General features: G+C 41.2%; 1 protein-coding gene across 1 annotated transcript; it reads right to left on the reverse strand.

The window, feature by feature from the left end:
* Window positions 1-3,031: 3,031 nt before the first annotated feature.
* Window positions 3,032-18,680, reverse strand: psmg1 (proteasome (prosome, macropain) assembly chaperone 1). The gene is made up of 7 exons (XM_084319849.1): window positions 18,480-18,680; window positions 17,546-17,655; window positions 15,760-15,905; window positions 13,621-13,686; window positions 12,481-12,673; window positions 8,191-8,321; window positions 3,032-4,368 (listed from the first exon to the last, which is right to left on the reverse strand). The coding sequence occupies exons 1-7, from the start codon at window positions 18,596-18,598 to the stop codon at window positions 4,291-4,293; spliced, it is 843 nt and encodes a 280-aa protein (XP_084175975.1). The 5' UTR covers window positions 18,599-18,680; the 3' UTR covers window positions 3,032-4,290.
* Between the last annotated feature and the right edge of the window lie 1,468 nt (window positions 18,681-20,148).

A 20,148-nucleotide genomic window follows, 5' to 3' on the forward strand; every position in this document is an offset into this window, starting at 1 on the left:
GGACATAAACAGAATTCTGACAGGCACTGCATGTAGCTAGAATGAGTAGAGAAAATATCTACATACCAATGAGTGAAATTCTATGGACAGATTACATAATTATGGTAAAGGTGACTGTCAAAGCACATGGGGATTTCCAGGGTATATTTAGACAATATAGACTTGCAATGTTGAAAGATTACAACTCTAATTTAACTCAACTATATAATTCAATTGCATGAAAAGAGGTTCCATTTTGTGAAAAGCATAACGAGAATATTTAACTATCAGAATATGAACGTTATAATTAAAAACAGAGCTGAGTGATATGGCCAAAATAGTATGTCACAATCTTTTTCTTAGTGTTGACGGTATACTGTAACAGTATTTTGCTTTCCAGTACTAATTACAATATTATATTTCTATGTGATTATCTTAATGTAATACAATGTCATGGTGCCTTTCAATCAAAAGGGTCCATTTTCTTTTACCTTTTTTAATACTGTTGCAAGGTCTTTTGATTAACTTAGAAATAAACATGTATATTTTTTTACAATATGTATATATATCATGGATGACAGTATAGTAAAAATCCATACCTTAGCATTGATACATGACGGTATACCTTGATTGATTTGAGACTCGTATAGCTAATGACTTGACTCGGCCTAAATCATCATCAAACCTTTATTCATGCTCATAAAGACTTGAGATTTGTGCCGAAAGACATAAAACGTTGAAATGACTAATGAATGGAGAGATGGGCTAAAATCAATTGGTTCTTAAACTTTGTTAATTGAAGTGGGTGGCAGTGGCATGGCCTAGGACAGGGGTAGGCAACCGTAGGCACGCAGGGGCATTTTCATAGGCACAGGGGGCAGCATTAAAAAAAAATATATATATATTATAGTGAAATATTTTGCACTGTTGTCGCATTTATCTTGTTGAAATCCTCCCACAGGTTCTTTTTACTACCACATATTTAATTGAGACACTTTATTTGTTTATTATTTCAATTTAGATGGAAATACATTGCTACATCATTCAGTAACATTTGCAGAGCCTTATTATTACGGTCACCATTGTGACCAGTGGGATTAATCAACACATTTTATTATTTATTTTTCTATTTCATTGAACATTGCACATGTTAAAAGCCATTTTTTTTTCTCTCAAAATGTGAGTATTACCAAGTCAACTTGTGTTCTTAAAACAATGACAATAAACATAGTTTTATTAGGTTGAAATAATGTGGTTGTGTACTTATTTTTTCTGTTAACTTATTATGGATTGAAAACTGAAAACCTTAATGCACAGTAACTGAACTCAATATTTTAAATTCTGGTAACTTATTATTATTTATTTTTTTATCTTGCGATCAATCAAAACTTATTTACACAATATACCTCACATTCACCCTCCATTCACATCCTGGTGTTCTCCTGGTGTTCTCCATTAGGCCTGTAGGTGGAGCTATGACAGCACACGTACAGTACACACACCGATGGTGTGTGATGTGTCCAAAAATGAATGGGCAAATGTGAGTGAAATGGTCGCACTGTATGCAGCTGTTTGTCTGCATTGCATTCCCCCCCCCCCCCCTCCCAAACTCAGATTTAGTGAATTATGACGATGAATAATGGTAGCACCCTGACATTTTATGGATGTGCTGATTATGTGCGAAGTGGGAGCACAGTGTCTTGGAAATCACTCCATTTTAGATCGAGAGCCGTTTTGCTTTGCTTTATGAATACAGGCAGTCTAAAATCTTTATTCTAGGGCTGACCCCTATTAGTCGATGAGTCGACTAATCGGTCGAAAGGACCCGTAGTCGACTAGCCAACCTCTTAGTCGAATACAAAAAATAATAATAATAATATTTTTTTTTATCATTCTTTCCAAAAGAAAAGAGGCCTAGAAGTGTACCAGAGGCTAACTGCCTACGAAAACAGGCACAGAGGCACTGAAAGAGGATTTCACCCATCTAATGAACACACTAGACTAGACAAATATCAAGATAGACTCATCAGTGGACCAATTGCATGCTTTTGCAGAGGACAAGAAGCCTTCAGTCGACTCCTTCAGACATTAAGCACCCCCCACAGCCAAAATGGAATGATAAAAAAAAAATTAAAAATTAAAGATTTTTCTTTTTTTAAATATATATATATTTTTTTAGTCGACCAATAGTCGACTAACGGCAAATTTTGGCCCATCATAGTCGACCATCCAAATCCTTAGTCGGGGACAGCCCTACTTTATTCATTGAAATCAGGAATGTAACGCCACTTAAAACTCAGTTGTTAAACCATATTGATTATGGTTTTTATGAAGTAGCACGTCTGATATGTATAGATTGCAGTTGGTGTCAGATAGATGCAAGTTACATGCAGATTCCTCCTGTTTGAGGAAAGAAATACTATTCAAAAAGGTATGAAAATATTATACATTGGTGAAAATTCATTCTAATTTTGCCACTGCATCGTTGGTTATGAAAGGCAGTCCAAAAACGTTATTCAATGAAATACTAAATGTGTTATCTTGCTTTCAATAGAAGTGTCATATGCACGCAAGGTGCCCGGCCCACATGGACTTACAAAACAATACATATAGAAACAATGGCCCTCATTCTCGAACGGACATACGTAAAACATACCAAGGAATTCCTTCTGAACTTATTCAGCATTCTCGAACGGCTTCGTATTGTAAATTTGAAAAGGCAGTCGTAAATCGGACAGACCGGTTTTATTGTTGGTTTGATGTATTCCTTATACTATTGCTAAACTAAATAAATGCGTTCGTGAGGCAGCCTCAGCTACGAAAGTTTTTGCCCAGTTACAAAGACCGTTTCACTAGTTTTTTCACCGTTCAAGAAGAGGATTTCCATAATTCTGTTGGTACGAAATTTTTACCAAGATATTTACCAAGGCACAATGAGGACCAATGTTTCTAGAATGAAAAAACTTGTTAGAAAATGTCTCATTATGAAATGAATAAATAAATTCAGTGAACACACAATATTTTCTTTTTCTTTTATTCTTTCAATCTTTTCAGTAACAAAACTGTTTTTTTAAGTAGACGCTGAAAACTGAAACGACCTAGGGCAGCGCAAACTAGGGATGGGCATTTTAAAGAAGTTAAAGTCTTAAAGGCTTTAGTGTATACATGAATCTTTATCCCCGACAGCATGAGTAATCAATCATCAGACAGAAGGCCTGAAGCTGTTGCCTGCATGTTGAGTGCTTACAACACACTGCAAGGTACAATAAGGACAGCATATAGCTACATATAGGACTGCATAGAGCCTTTCAATTATACCTTACAATTACAATTGAGATACAAATTACAATTACGGTCCCCTTTCAAACGGCCCAACAATTCAACGGGGCATGCAGTCTCCTTTCTCTCCGATCTTTAAAGAGGCATGGAAACGACATTGAAGCCATCGCGAGCTTCCACAATTTGACACATTTCCGAATGCAACAGACCTTTGGGGGTTGATTTGATTTGCCGATTGATGACGTATCCATGCATTTACAATTGTAATAACAATGGGGGAGGGGCAGGGTACTAAACATTGTATTGTATTGGACAGTTGTTTTGGTGTTTGCCCTCAGGTGCGGAGTGCCACAACTCACAAATTAGGTACTTTTTTTTCCAGAATGAGAAAACAAAGGCAGTGCATTTTCTGACACATAGTGATGGGGAATAGGTGCAGAAAAAAATTGGTAATTGGAGGGGGAAACTTTAAATTTCATGGCCTCTTTAATGTACTGTAAGAAGAATATTTGTACAGACAATAAATAATTTAATCCTCTATTTGAGATATTTACATGCCAATTAATTAATTTGGTTAATTCCATTTGAACATTCAAAATGTCTTGTGCACCTGCTACCAGAAGATCTCATTGAATCATGGTATCCTAGTCGAACAACCCACGCTACCAGCAGCTGGTCTGTTATCACTCCATTTATTTTCTTGGCCCACAGGTCTGCCTATTTTATCCATCATCATCACAAAAATGCACATTCTTTTGGAAAAATAAATAAGCTTTTGGAGACACATCAAGGAGACTGGCTCAACCATTCATTTAAACTGTTGGAAGCAAAAATGACCAGTTGTTCCATAGTTGGCTGTCAAATCGACATTATGATAATGCCACTTTCAAAGTCCTCCACCCACTAATTATAATTTCATACAGATACTCTGCTGTCCTTCTGTTGCCAAAATACCAGCACATACCTATATACAGTACGTTGTTATTTGTTTTGAAGCTATAAAAAAGGATTTATTCAGAATTACGACCACTTTCAGATGTAAAGGTTGCTCTGAATCTCACTGGTTTGGATGCACTTGCGGAGGGTGTCGACACTCGGGCATGGATCCAACTGGAGGAGGAAGAGCAGAGTGGGAGATCAAAACAATGTGTTAGATAGCAAATCTATTAGCTTACGTACAGTCTCGCGGTCGTTGTTCTGACCGGGTTCCGAGCATACTTTAGACAGATTTAGGCAGGCAGGAAGCCTAAATGAAAACCCAAAATGTTTGATCCACACCACAACACGCAGGCAAAGGGTTAGCCCTCTCCAAAAGAAAACCACAAAACCGCTAGCCACGCTACCGAAGAACAGGCTCCAGCGCATCGTAATACACTGGCTTTTTGTCTAGAAACTAAATAGTGCCAAGTGATAGCAGAATTTTAAATGCTGGACCATGGTTGTGTGTTGGAAATGGGTAACCATGTTGCCTGCATATTGTAGTGTGGATTAAAACTAGGGATGTCTGATATTATCGGCCTACCGATATTATCGGCCGATATCGGCATTAAAATGTGATATGGGAATATATCGGTATCGGTTTTCAAATTTTTTATTTTTATTTTTTTTACATTTCTATAGAAATGATGTCCGATATTATCGGCCGATATCGGCATTAAAATGTGATATCGGTTGATATCGGTATCGGAAATTAAGAGTTGGACAATATCGGTATAGGTAAAAAAGCCAATATCGAGCATCCCTAATTAAAACCTTTTGGTTCACTCCCGGAACTTGTCCAGAACTCGGACCACGGGACTCGGAAATAGGGGTGCAACGGATCACAAAAGTCAAGGTTGCGATTGTATCACGAAATCGGATAATTTTTCGGATCAGCCAAAAAACAAGAAAATCTATGCATTCGCTGAAAGCATAAGGAACACACACTTGTCCGTTATCAATTAGGCCTTTTTGTTCATTCTAGGTGGCTTTCATAAAGGTGTCTGAAGATGTTTTTTTTTCTCACTCCAGTGTAATGAAAGAGTTGTGGGCAGTCTAGTAACTTTGCTCTGGAGGCCCTATAGGGGATGTGTTGGACAATTCTTTGACAATAACTCGGGTCTGTCCCCGTTTTGAAATTACCTTGTTGCTGAAGTGACTATTAAAAAGGAAATATTAACGTTGTGGCTCGATGTTGTGCTCTGAAATTACAACTACCCATGACTATATGGGCTGCATAGTTTGCCTTTGCGAAAACAACATTAAGGCTTTGATTATGATTTTGCCCCGTCAATATCTAAATGCAGAGGTTGGTTTGTGTAACTTGTTTGTTGTTTGGGGAGCTTTTATGTTCCTGGAGCCGCTAGTAATGGAGCGGTATCCAGGCGCTTGCATATGCCTCGCAGTGCATCGACTACACTACTGGCAAGCATTTCACACAACTTACACAACAAAAATCCCAAACTATCACTTTAACACTGAGTGCCCGCCAATGCTATAGACCACCGCAACACTTCCGGGATTCTGAAATCGGGGAGGAGATAGCGGGGGGAGCATATGAATGAATGTGGATGAGAGCCGTGATGTAAGTGGTTGCAGATACGGCTGTGGGGGTGCTAGAGACATGATCGAATAGACGTTTATGCGCCTCAATCTCCTGAACACGGCGCGACCCATTCCTAATCGATCAGAACTAAATCGGCAGAGAAAAAGCCCATTTTAAAGCACCTATTCCGCATGCACATGCGCAAATTGCCCATGGAGTCTGGACGACGCGAGATGACGCACGAATGAATGTGGACTGTTCCATCAGAGGGGGGAGCTTCGGTGGTAATGCGAGTGGCTACAGACCGCTGCACTTAAATATAAACATTAGTCTACCTGGAGATAGTATCTGCAACCACTTACATCACGGCTCTCATCCACATTAATTAATTTCCTCCCCCCGCAATCTCCTCCCCGATTTCAATGTAACGCGGAAGTGTAGTGGTCTCCTCATTTTACTTTTCAGTCAAGGCCAACTGAAGAATCCATTGTGCTCGCCGGCCAGGAAAACGCGTGGATTATGTATTTACAGTACCCAAGACTGTAATGAATAAGCGTGATCGATATTTGGAATGGCGATCAGGAATTTGAATAATCTTTTTGGATAACATCTGATCTGAGGTAAGGAATTTATTTTACCAGTCTTAGGATAATCAGAGCTATTTTCACCTATATCTCAGCGTTTGCCCTATGCGTGTGTGTGTGTGTGTGGCTGTGATCGCTGATGAGGAAATGAGAGAATCGATTTTTCAGATCGCCTCTATAGCGTGCATAAGTACACATATACTATCGATAATCTAGCGTTTATTTGAAAACTATTCATAAATAGGGAAAAAAATTACAACGTTTTTGTGTATGCCAGAATATTCCAGTAAATGCCGTTTATCACGGAATATTTATATTTTCCTTGAAAACGAGGGCTTTTCAAAATGCTATAAAACGGAAATGAAGCGATTAAAAAACAATCTGTTTCAACAATGTTGACTGCAAACAAGTCATTGATAAACGACGGGCAGATTAGACACATAGCCATAATTTAAGACAGAGATTATGCGTTCACAACGCTATCATTGAAGTGGGTGCTGGCATTTAACCATGCTTTACCATGTTAATGGCCGGCACTGAAAGTGTTAAGCAATCTTTTTCTGATTCCAACTGCGACACCCATCAAATACACAATATTAATTAAATAGCCGTCAGTATGTGGATACTGTCGTCTGGTAATCCCGAGGTTCCCGGTTCGATCCTTGAGCAAGACACTTAATGCCTAACTGCTCCCAATGAGCAGGTTGGCACCTTGCATGGTTGCCTCTGCCATTGGTGTGTGAATGGGTAAAATGTGAGGAACAAATTGTAAAGCGATTTGGATAAAAACGTTATATAAATGCACCATTTACTATTCAAATTTCTTTGTTTAAAATAAGGTTTATTGCCTTAAATCCATGTGCTCCGGTGTTCTACTTCGGACCAAATCTCTCTGCCTGATGACCTTATCAGTTACCATGACTACATGATTAAATCATGATATGTTTAGGAAAACCAGCTTTTCTGAATTTCCCCAAGGGATTACGCTCCTACGGCCCAAAGAACAGCACAAAATGTTGAGATTATTATTTTTTCTCACTTTTTCTCTATTTTTGCTCCCATCTTAATTTAGTCGTTATGCCAATTCCCTTCCTGGTCGTTGCGCGCATTGTCCCACTGTCGGCCTAGGGAGGTTGTAGAACTACCGCGTGCCTCCTCCGATACATGTGGGGTCCCTGCTGAACAGGCGCCCCGACCGGCCAGTAGGAACCGCAGTTTACAACAACCAGGACACATGCCCCGCCGGCTGCCCACCCGCTAACACTGCCAGTTGTGTTAGTAGGGACGACTGACCAAGCCGGAGGTACCGCTGACAGCTGGATTCAATCCCAGAGTCTCTGCGGTGGTAGGCGAGTGCATTCTCCACTGCGCTACTCAGCCGCCCAAAATGTTGAGATTCTTAATGCAGACTTAAGACACCTTTTTAGGCTGTCTTTTATTTTACCTTCTTTTAATGTTTGTAAAGCTCATTTCTGTATGAAATATGCTATATAAATAAGGCTTGATTGATTGATTATCGTTGATGTTAAGTACGTTTTGACGACTGCTCATCTCTATGCTACTTGCATGCACCCCCGATAGAATCGATCCCTATGTTACAACGTCCCAGAGAAGTTGATGTCCCTGCAGTAGCTCCCTACAGTAGTATCCATACATTACATTACTTGCAGTGCAGAGTAATGCTATAGCAATATCTTTCAACACTCTTCAGAAATGCCAAGTGGCAACTGTATTTCTCACAGCGCCATGTGTCGATACATGTTCCAGATTTCCGACTAGCTGCCTGTTAGGAATGGCCCTCAGGACTGCCAATATTCATCTCACCTTGATGCATTTGCCAAGACAGGTCAGAACAGGCTTGTAGGTTTCCATGGTAACAGAGTCCGGGCTGATGATATCACTGTAACACTGGTAGGCAACAGCAGGGATCTGGTGGATCTGACAGTAGCTGAGGACTGAGGGAATAACACAGAACACGATTACATTATATGACACGTTCGTTCCAAGCGACACAATGGCTGAGAGGTATTCCGTGAATGTTGCCAATCTACAGCCTAATGCATCAGATTGCATCTCTATGTACCGGTATGGTATTACATTTGTTTTGCTTAGCATTGCATGATAGCTAATTACAAGGTTAGTGTGTTGGCGGAGCTGAACAGCAGATTCTACATACATAATTTACTCAATAAAACCAAAACATTTAAAAAAATAAACACATCAAAAGTTATTTGTGCTAGAAAAGTCAAATACCATTAAATATCGTTACACAATCAAAAACAAGATATTGTGATATGATATCATGGCTATAATCATCAAGCCCTACTGTCAACTCTCAATAAGAGTTTCATTCACACATCTGTTACTTTGGTATTTTGCCCATTGCTTTCCAATTCACGCATGTGGAACAATTTATCCATGTTATTGCTTCCTCGATTTAAAGGAGTGCATTTTTTAAACATCACACAGAGGCAGAAATACTGGATACATCTGAATGTCCAGGAGTGGCCAAAAAAAGTAAATACTGTGATATATCGTTAATATACTGTGATATATCGTTAATACTGTGATATATCGTTGTACTTCCTCTTGCGACACGTTATTGATACACTGCAGTCAAGTTAGTATCGATTTCTTTTGGCTTGACAATCCCATTTTACTGCAATAAAACATTTTTGGAATGAGGTGAACAGACTGAAAATGTTATCTTATTAGAAAAAAAAATATATATATTTTTATTGCAGATGTAAGAAAGTTGGGGACATAATTAATAATAATAATCACGTGTTAAAGAGACACTATGCAATTTGTTGTACATTGTTTCATGTACAACTGGCCAGTTTGTGATGTATACTAAATAATCTGATAATGTTACAAAGGATCAGATTAAACCGAATATATATATTTATTTATTGATATATATTGCATAGTATTTGTATATCGTTTGATATCCCCTGTATATTCCTTGTACATATACACGGAATATCCCTTTAGCCTACTACAGACCATAATATTTCATTCTCCTATTGGACAGCGGTCCACCGGCGCCAGGGACCGGCCTCCGGAGTCAGGTTCAAAGTCACCGTCAAGACGTGTCTGGACATGCCCGGCCTTGCCCAGGGATACGCGACAGAAATGAGATTGGCACTAGTTTGTTCACCGTGCGTATAAATACGGCGCAGGTGAATATAGAAGCCCCTTAGCCCCTTCGTGAGTTACCAATAAGTTGAAGCCTCACCCATGATACAACGTGCGGTGAAGTATGGCCTGTTTGGCCCCAGAATAGAGCATTGAGACCGCGTGCGAATTAATAACTGAATCGTCAGAGTTTGGCGCTATACCGTCGAGTGCGACATATTTCTATTAAGTCAATAATAGTCTATTTGTGTATAGTGTATCGTGCGGTTAAAGTTCTACAGTGACCAGCATCTCCAACGCTTCCTCGTATTAGCTAGAGTTCTTATCCAGGCTGGGCTGACCACATGGCGCTTTCACCCGAGGAGACCTAGACGAGAACCGTATGGACATGTACACTGGATTAATCTACCCGACGACTACATAGCCCTTTGCGGCTGGAATATATTTGCTTTGGTCCTGTGATTTATGGAGCGGATAATCGCCGACGCCTGCACGTGTTGGATTTACCCCGCGAGGAGTCAAGTCGAGTCGGCGCCTCAGAGAGCCTGAGGCCGACTAGCTTTCTTCACTGTGGAGCTACAGTCTACGGAGAACAGCTGTATTCGTCTGTGGATCAAGAGGCTATTGCACCGGCTCCTGTACCTGGAGTCTCCTTAGTCATCGTTGACCAGACGTTCTACTACCGACAGATCTTCTACCCCTGCTGGCTTACAACCAGGGGGACCCTTCCAGTATCTCCCGCTATATTACTAGTGTACCATAGATATAATTCCCTAAGATTCAGGTTGTATAATTACCTCCTGCGTAACCAGAGAATGGACATTCATTGTTGATTTGCCTACGCACATTCCTTTGCCTTACAAGTGCATTCAAAGAATAATGTAAAGTATATTATGTACCCTTTGCTCCATTAAATACTTGATTATACCTTTGTGTGGAACCGATTTCATTGTGGGAAGTGTTCATCATATTCATATATCGTGTACTGTATGGCCAGTAATTAAAGTACATAAAGCGGTAGTGGTTTAATGATACCATACTTATCAATACAGTCAGGGAATTGTACCCCTCAGTTACAGATAAGCTTTCATGTAAATTCTATGAATAAATACATAATTCCTGCTTTTTATGGGTATTTTTTCCTTCTTCAGTTACACAAATATTGTGATGTATCGTAGATGAATTTCCTTGCAATATATTGATTATGGCAGTTATCGTGTATCGTGATATTATCGCTATCGAGGGCCAAATTCGTCACAGTATCATATCGTGAGTTACTACTCGTCCCACCCCTACGTCGGAGTCCAGTGAAACATGTTGTTGTTGTTTTGGCTCTGTATTCCAGCACATATGGAACAATGACTATGAGGTTAAAGTGCAGACTTTCAGCTTTAATTTGAGGGTGAAACCATGTAGGAATTGTAGCCCTTTCAGGGACAAAAGGTCAATTGGATTCATTATGAATGGAAGCAGATACGGATCAGCTAGGCTAGCTGTTGGTCAAAAACATGTCTCCCGGAGTTTTAAGCTAGGCTAGCTGATCAGTATCCATTTCCATTAATTTGTGCTAAGCTAGGCTTGAAACGCACAGACATTTTGATTGGTATCCATCTTCTTGCCCGACTCTGGAGAAGATGGTAAGTGCATTTTCCATAATGTTGGCATGTTCCTTTAAATGTCATAAGACTCTGCTTCATTGACTTCCAACCATCAGTCTTAAATGTCAGATGACTCTGCTTCATTGACTTCCAACCATCAGTCTTAAATGTCAGATGACTCTGCTTCATTGACTTCCAACCATCAGTCTTAAATGCCATATGACTCTGCTTCATTGACTACCAACAATCAGTCTTAAATGTCAGATGACTCTGCTTCATTGACTTCCAACCATCAGTCTTAAATGTCAGATGACTCTGCTTCATTGACTTCCAACCATCAGTCTTAAATGTCAGATGACTCTGCTTCATTGACTTCCAACCATCAGTCTTAAATGTCAGATGACTCTGCTTCATTGACTTCCAACCATCAGTCTTAAATGTCAGATGACTCTGCTTCATTGACTTCCAACCATCAGTCTTAAATGTCAGATGACTCTGCTTCATTGACTTCCAACCATCAGTCTTAAATGTCAGATGACTCTGCTTCATTGACTTCCAACCATCAGTCTTAAATGTCAGATGACTCTGCTTCATTGACTTCCAACCATCAGTCTTAAATGTCATACGACTGCTTCATTGACTTCCAACCATCAGTCTTAAATGCCATAATGACTCTGCTTCATTGACTACCAACCATCAGTCTTAAATGTCATACGACTGCTTCATTGACTACCAACCATCAGTCTTACATTTGCATCATAGCTCCTCAGTCCTTTGGTTACATGGCCTACTTTTCAGCAACTTACTTTTAAGTTTTATTATTATTTATTTACCATTTAAAGTTTTAAGTTTTAATAGGCTTCTCCATTCCTCTGCCCATACTCGACAAGACCTCTCTGCCTATCTGCATGGGACTCAAGTCTATACAGGCCCTATGCTTGTGTCAGCCAGGGAACTCTTGCTCTACTATACAGGCCCTATGCTTGTGTCAGCCAGGGAACTCTTGCTCTACTGGTAACTGGCGCCATCTACTTTCATGAAGTGGAATGTAATTTTCCAAGCAATATTTACTAGTTTGCAAACATAGGACAAGTGTAATTTTTCACGCAACATTTTGGCTGCAACCAGTAGCTCTATAGCTCCCTCCGTTAGTTGGTTGGTCCACAGTTTAGACCTAGGAGGCTGATATATGGCATGGAGGTCAAGTGTTTGTGTGAGGGTGTGTGTGTGTGTGTGTGTGTGTGTGTGTGTACATGCACACGTTGCAGGTATTGCAGATATATATATATATTCATATTCAGACCAATACAGTAGATCCTAAATATATTATTAAATTCTGAAGTAGAAGCCAGTAGTTGGCAGACACAAAGGGCTGTACCTGAAGCCGTCAGTCCAGTCACTATATTGGGCTGCTCCAGTGGTGGGCAGGCGGGCTTGTTGCTGTAAGTGCCGGTCCGGAGAGAGCGCAGGAAGGGGGCGGAGCTAAGATAGTCGGAGGTCTTGTAGTCAGTGAGAGGACTATCTGACAACACCGTCACACTCAGCCCTCTCTTCTGGAGACAACCAAATACCTGCCAAAGACGGACAGAATTTCAAAACAAACCAAGCCTATTGTGTATCGTTCAACAATGTCTTGGGAGCTTAGTACCAGATGAATAATTAACCTGTAAAAGAGAGTAATGAAGGGGCCTCAAAGTTAGCATGGTCATCTGCCAAAAGCTGGTCAATATTAGCTCTGGCTTGTGAGATGTCAATTCCACTCGCCACTGCCTGTTAGGTAGGTAACCAACCTGTCAATCATCTTTCCTATTATTTTTTTTTTTTAAATCCTCTCAGATTTTTTCCCTCTTTTTTCTCCCCATCCCAATTTAGTTATGCCAATTCCCCCCCTCCCCTACCTGGTCGTTGTGTGCATGTTCCCCCTACTGGTCGGTACAAGGGAACCCTGAAGCCTACCGCATGCTTCCTCCGACACATGCGGAGACAGCCAGTGGCTCTCTTTTCACCTGGTAGCGAGGACTCTCATTGGTGAAGTGTAACGGGTGAGAGGTCACGTCACGCCGCCTTCACCACTTCCTGCCTTTCGCTGAGCAGGCGCCCAGACCTGACCTGTAGGCGTCGCTGTCCACAACGCCAGATTACCACCCACGACTTCCCTCCCCCTAACTCAGCCAAACGAGTTAGTATGACGGCTGGCCCAAGTCGGAGGCAATGCTGACTCCGTGAGTCGAGACCGCAGCCTCTTGCATTGGTGACGAGCGCAATCTCCGCTACGCCACCCGACCGCCATCTTTCCTATTCTAAGAGCTATCTTGGCTGCTAAGAAGTGAGACTGACTCCTAAGAGTTGGGAATCCAGTAGACACACTGTAGCTGGCTGAATCCACTAGCCACTGTATTTGGCCGACTAAAAAGTGAATCCACTAACGACCGTAGCTGGCTGCCTAAAAACCCACACCACTGTAGCTGCCTGACTAAAATGTTACTTTCATGAAAAACGTAAAACGTATAGAGCTCACCTTTTCCGTCCACTGAAACAGCTGGTCTTCTGCAGTGTAGCAGGTGTTCTGGCATATCAACACATTCTGAAGATGTGCAAGAGAAGTGTTATGCAGGTTATTCACAAGTTAACCGCCAAGGAAAGTAGCGCAATAGGAAAAATGGACTGCATTAATATAATGCTTTTTCAAGTCTTCTGACCACTCAAAAATGATTTACAACTCATACCTCACACTCACCCATTCACTCACACACACACAGATAGCCAAGGCAGCTATGCGAGGGGCGCCAACCAGCTCATCGCAGGCAGTTAGGGGTTAAGGGTCTTCTTGAAGAACACTTTGACATGAAGTCAGGAGGAGCCGAGATCTAACCGGGAACCTTCAATTACCAGGCGACCGCTCTACCTCCGGAGCCACTGCCGTTTCTACGTGTAACGATTAAATTCATCGCTCAGTTAGAGCATGGGGTTCCCACATTTTTCAGGCCGCGACCCCCAAATAACGGTGTCAGTTATTATAGGAGGGGGTCACGGTATAAATGGAAATGTATGGTTGAAACATGCAAACGTTCAAACGCACACACACTAATAAGCATTGGAGGCTTTTAACCAGGGCCGGACTGGGGAAATCATTCAGGCCAGGAAATATAGTCCCAGTCAGGCCACTTTTTAAGCAGGGGGTCTGCGACTTCATTTCCTGCATTCTGGTGCAGGCATTTTTTAATTTGTACCCTTTAAATGCCAGTGTTTGTGATGGCATCACAAGTTATTGTTAAAAAACAGGCTAGCATATGTATGATCAGCAACAACACTGATTTTGATGGATTTTCTGTTTTTTTGTAATGTCAGATTGAAAAAAATACAATCTTTTATTCAACTTCAGCCCTGATCATAACACCACATATTCATTTTATAATTCTAACCCTTTAAATGCCAGTGTGTGTGATGGCATATATTTGCAATATATCAAACGCAAAGTAGATTTTTCTAGGGGGGATTATTACAGGCTAGCATGTGTCAATGATTAGCAACAACAGTTTTTTGTAAGGGTCCCGCCTCCACCAATCACATGCGGCTCCCTTTGTGTGTGTGTGTGAGAGCAAGAGAGAGAGAGAGAGAGAGAGAGAGATAGTTCTCCAACTTGTGTGAGTTGCAGTGATCTCCTGGTTGTTCCCCACCTAGGTTATCTAACTATTGCGCTGGTACTCCTGGTGCTGTGAGACACTTTGGATAAAAGCATCCTCCAAATGGCATTACTTACACATAAAGGTGACCAGTTTTTGAAACATCTGTGATTTCAGAGGTGCATTTCTCCATGTGGTTTTAGATCTCAGATGTCCTGAGATTGAACCTGACAAGACCCCTTATTAGACCATTACAACTCACCCTTGGCCGGTATCGGTCAAGGAAGGGGCGGCATATTCTATTCAGTCTAGTTCATTCTTATTTTCTAAATTAGAATATGGAGAATTATCACTAATTGGGAAGTTATTGGTGATATTATAAAACTATTCCTGCGAAAAGCATCTAAAAAAAAAAAGCTCTTACTTTGTTGTACAAAAGCATTGGTCATTGTCAACTAGGGCTGACCCCTATTAGTCGATTAGTCTACTACTAATCGGTCGAAAGGAGCCGTAGTCGACTAGCCAACATCTTAGTCGAATACAAAAAAATATATATTATATATTTTTAAAGAGGCCTAGAAGCGTGGCTAACGCTAATGGCACGCATACCAGAGGCTAACTGCCTACGAAAACAGGCACAGAGGCACTGAAAGAGGATTTCACCTATTGATTTCATCTAATGAACACATGACTAGACAAATATCAAGCTGTATCCATCAGTGGACCAATTGCATGCTTTTGCAGAGGACAAGAAGCCTTCAGTCGACTCCCTCAGACATTAAGCACCCCCACAGCCCAAATGGAATGATAAAAAAATATATATATTATTATTATATTATACTTTTTTTTTTTTTTTTTTTTTTTCCCAATAGTCGACTGACGGCAAATTTTGGCCAATCATAGTCGACCATCCAAATCCTTAGTCGGGGACAGCCCTATTGTCAACACTAGGCTCTGTAGTCACAAAGACTTTGTACATTATCTTCTACATTAACTACTCATGGCATGGCAGCGTTGCCAGGCGGGACACTCACAGAGGACTCGTCGGTGTGTCTGAAGAACACGCACGCTGGCCGCTTGCTGCTCTGCCCTTTGGAGCCACCAGTCCTCTCGTTCCACAGCGACGCACGTCCTGCAGCCTCCCAGCTCACAGAGTTCAGGACGTGGAGAGACAGGAAACCTGAAGGGGGGGGGGAAGGATCTTATTAGACTTTCAGTCATTCATTTATTAGTCAATCTTTATTTAATCTCGAAAGATCATTGAGAGCAAGCTCTCATTCACTGTGACGTTGAGAAATACAGCACATAAATACAAAAAGTCAATCAATTAAACTATTTAAAATAATTAAAAACAACTGCAGAGTGGTGAAATGGTTGGCTATTACAGATTTAAACTGACCAATGGATACTAATGTATTGGGTTTTAAAGTATATTGAAAAACGTTTCATTTAAGAATTCAGTGCAAACTCTGGGGACCTTAACTCATTCACCGCCAGGGGGCTCTCGCCATCTCTGCTCTCTAGCGCCAGCGCTCCATTGCCTATTTTCACGATGCGTCACAATGTTTGCAGAGCTATATCTATATTCTATATTATAGCTATGGAGAAAATAGTCCGGCTCATTTGACAGACACTATTTGTAGTCCAACATGTGAAAAGGCATTCGTTTCTACACACTGTAGTTTGTAGTTTATTACACGCTGAACATCGCCCATTTCCGAAATAATCAAGGGGGGGGGGGGGGGGGGGCGTAGTCTTACTCTTACCCCGAAAATCAGATTGTTAGAAAAAGCCTTGTTTATGACCGGTACAGTAAGCCACTGTGATCGTTACATAAACATGTTTCACGTTCGGTAAAATAGACATAGGGGGTCCTTACCTTAGCCAGAAGATAATCCAAAAAGAATAATTCCAATGATCCCATCGGCGATCGCGATTACAAGTTTATATGTAATTACACACGTTTACGGGACACTATAGTTTTTGAGGCGATCAGATCTGCTAGCGATTGCTTTGGAAGAGCTCCTCCCCCACAGAGCGAGCCTCGATGCCTCGGTGCATTCATTGACAATCCTGCTGCCTTTCTATCCAAGTTCAAAAGGTAGACGATACTGCCATCTGGTGAGATTCGATCGGCATTGCAATTCCAGCGTATGTGGCCTGTGCCACAGTGATTCAGAGAGCTCCGGCCGAGTCTGTAGAGCGGGGATCAAAGGATTAAGATCAAACGATCTAATAACGAGTATACTAGTTATTGGCGGGGAATGAGGTAAGTGTATAAGTCAATCACCAGAGTGAGTGTGATAAAGGTCCAGAGTTCCAGTCCAGCAATGAGGTGATGGTAATGTAGGGTGGAAGATCACCAAAAATGGCTTTGTACAGAAACGGATGCTAGTACAAGTCATGTTTCTAATGGAAGAATGGTGTATAAAATCCAAAGGCTAGAGTGGAAGCAGGAGCATGTCTAAACTACATTTCCATAATCCAAAATTGCTTCAATGATGCTCCTTCTGCCAAACATAGGAAAACTGAAATATGTGCACATAATTTGCCCCTTTGTGTGCAGGCATGCCTGTTAATTTAGAGATACAACATTTTCTGAGATCAATAAATCGATAATACACACCAAATTCACATTAACTATAACTATTTGCTATAACCATGTGTGTGTGTGTGTGTGTGTGTGTGTGTGTGTGTGTGTGTGTGTTCATCCCTCTTCATTTCTGTGTGACCATTTTGGAGAGTGCTGTAGTTTGTAGATCAAACAAAACAACCCTGGACTACAGTGCATGCATTTTTCAGTAAATAAAAGACACTCACTTGCAGCATTATGGCCCACAGCTAGTATGAAGTCTGAGCACTGAAGCACATTGCTACCAGACCTCTCCATCGATTGTTTGACTTCTGGGCACCACTCTAGTTGTACCTCCCTGATAAAAAAAATAATAATAACGAAAAATCATCATTCCTTTGTCTAATCAACACAGAACGTTGAGTAGAGGTTAAAAGGGCCAAACAATGCCGACTCATTTTGCATATGTCACACACATCAACAACTCTAAACCGTTTTGCACACATTCATTTAGTTTGTTATTTTGAGTAAATTAGTTTGAATATGGCCACCGGTGATGTCATCAGGGATGTTGAATCCTTGTGTTGTGTTAATTACAGCAACAGCTCATTCCCTATAAGACAAGGTATTGCTATTTTATCATCTATTCTACATCATGATTGAGCTGTAATTAACACAAGACAAGGTTTCAATGCGGCCCCGATGACATCACTGGTGGCCATATTCAAACTCATTTACTGTCAACTGTCAGACTAAAATGTAATGCATGTGTGCAAAACCTGAGTTTTTGGATGTGTCAGTTTATAGTGCAAAATAAGTCCGATTGATTTATTGAAAACTTTATTAACAGATTGCAGAATGGGTACAGTACAGCTCAATACACACAATTGTTAAGGGGATGCAGACCAGAGAAAGACTTTAGTCTTGTTTACATCAGGGTCCCCCTGTCAGCATTGGTTTGAGTTGAAGTGCCCCTTTAACCACATCATTAGTTGTACAATGCCAGCCTGTCCCTACTTTGATTTAGAAGTTGCGGTTGAGTTTATTTGTTACATTTCGACGTTACGTTACCATGCATTACCATGCGGTTGTAAATGGAGTTCAAAGCCTTTGCCAGAATAGCCTTTTGAGGCTATGTCAATTTTAGCCCAGCTAGCTAGGTAACATACTAAGTGATGTTACCTCTTCTCTTGAAGTTCTCGCATAATTTCCTCATCTTCCTCGTCGTTGTCAAGGTCCTCGTCATCTGATCCCACAGCACGGGAGTACACAGACACAACCTCTCCGAAAAAAGTTGCCATTGTCACTGCTGTGCTGTTTGAATGAATGGCTTGGTTTGTTGTTATTTAGGTGAACTGGCAAGTCACGTTGTCCCTGTTGCGCTTTTCCTTTCTTCTCTGAATTTCATGGCGGGTCCATCAACTGTTTATACTGCCATCTACTGTACCGGGGGAGTATATGCAGACTTGGCTCCAGCTGATATGACCCATGGAGGTAAATATTTTACATGAAATAATATCAGTTTTTACAGTTTTATATGTTTTGTATTGTATTGTTGTGCTATGTTTTATTTTTTTCTGACCTTTCTAAGTGTCTGGAATAAAGTTGAATTGAATTGATATGAAAGATGCTAAACTCTAGCGGCTAGGTGGTGCAGTGGGCAAGGCGCTCACCACCAATGCAGGAGACGCTGGGTTCGAGCCCAGCTCTCCGCATTGCTATCAGCTTGGCTGGTCGTTCATACTAATACATTTGGCAGTATTAGGGGGTGGGAAGCTGATGGGTGGGGATCGGACGTTGTGGACAGCTACTCCTACAGGTCGGTTGGTGCGCCTGTGCAGCAGAATCAGGAAGCGACAGGGGCGGCGTGCCCTCCAAACGCAGACCCCCGACGCTGAGAGATCGCGCTGTGCAGGTGAAAAGATGCAACTGCTGCTTCCTCGAGTACCGGAGGGGACACGTGGTGTAAGGCTTAGTCCACATTGCAGCCGGCTTGTGGGAGGCCTAACAATTAACGTTCGAGACAGGGGAGGGTAGAATTGGATGATACGAAATTGGGATGGGAGAAAAAATAGAAAAATGGTAGAAATAGTAGATACAAAAAAAAGAAGATGCTAAACTCTTTCTGAAAGTCTGAAAGTCTTTAAAACCTCATTAGAAATGATTATTACATGGCGGTTTTACACTCGTTGAAATGCTTGATTGTGATTGGTCAATAGCCCCTGACAGCGGTGAATTATTTTTCGATAACTGACATGGGCAACGTGCAATAATCACCGGTAATTATTGGCAATAATGATGACCGCTGTTCGCAGCTGGAGCAATCAAGCCCACTGACACACACTGCATCAGTGCAATCAGTCCACACACCTGCCGGCTGCAGGCGATAATAATAACTTTATTTGGGCTGACAGCGGACGGAGCCACAGAACAACTGCGTCTGCATTTGATCTCGTCTTGTCGATGGTGTAAAATGAAGTATATTGTTAGTAAGTTAGCCATGTAATAAGCGGGATAATGTATAGCTATACTCGGTCATTGTCGCAAAATAATTGACCTTCACTACGTTTAAAGAACACCTCGGCGAGGCGCCTCTGTATTCTAAACTCTGTGTCAGTCAATTATTTTGCGACAATGACCTCGTAGCTATACATTATCCCTTACTTATTACATGCCGTTTTAACATTCGCCGATTTGCTTGATTGTGATTGGTCAATAGCCCCTGACAGCGGTGAATAATTTTTCGATAACCACCGGTGATTATTGTTTTTCGCAGCTGGAGCAATCAAGCCCACTGACACACACTGTTTCAGTGCAATCAGACACACCTGCCGGCTGCCGGCGATAATAA

Source organism: Notolepis coatsorum, assembly GCF_963971535.1.
Source record: "Notolepis coatsorum genome assembly, chromosome: 8".
Classification (NCBI taxonomy): Eukaryota; Metazoa; Chordata; class Actinopteri; order Aulopiformes; family Paralepididae; genus Notolepis; species Notolepis coatsorum.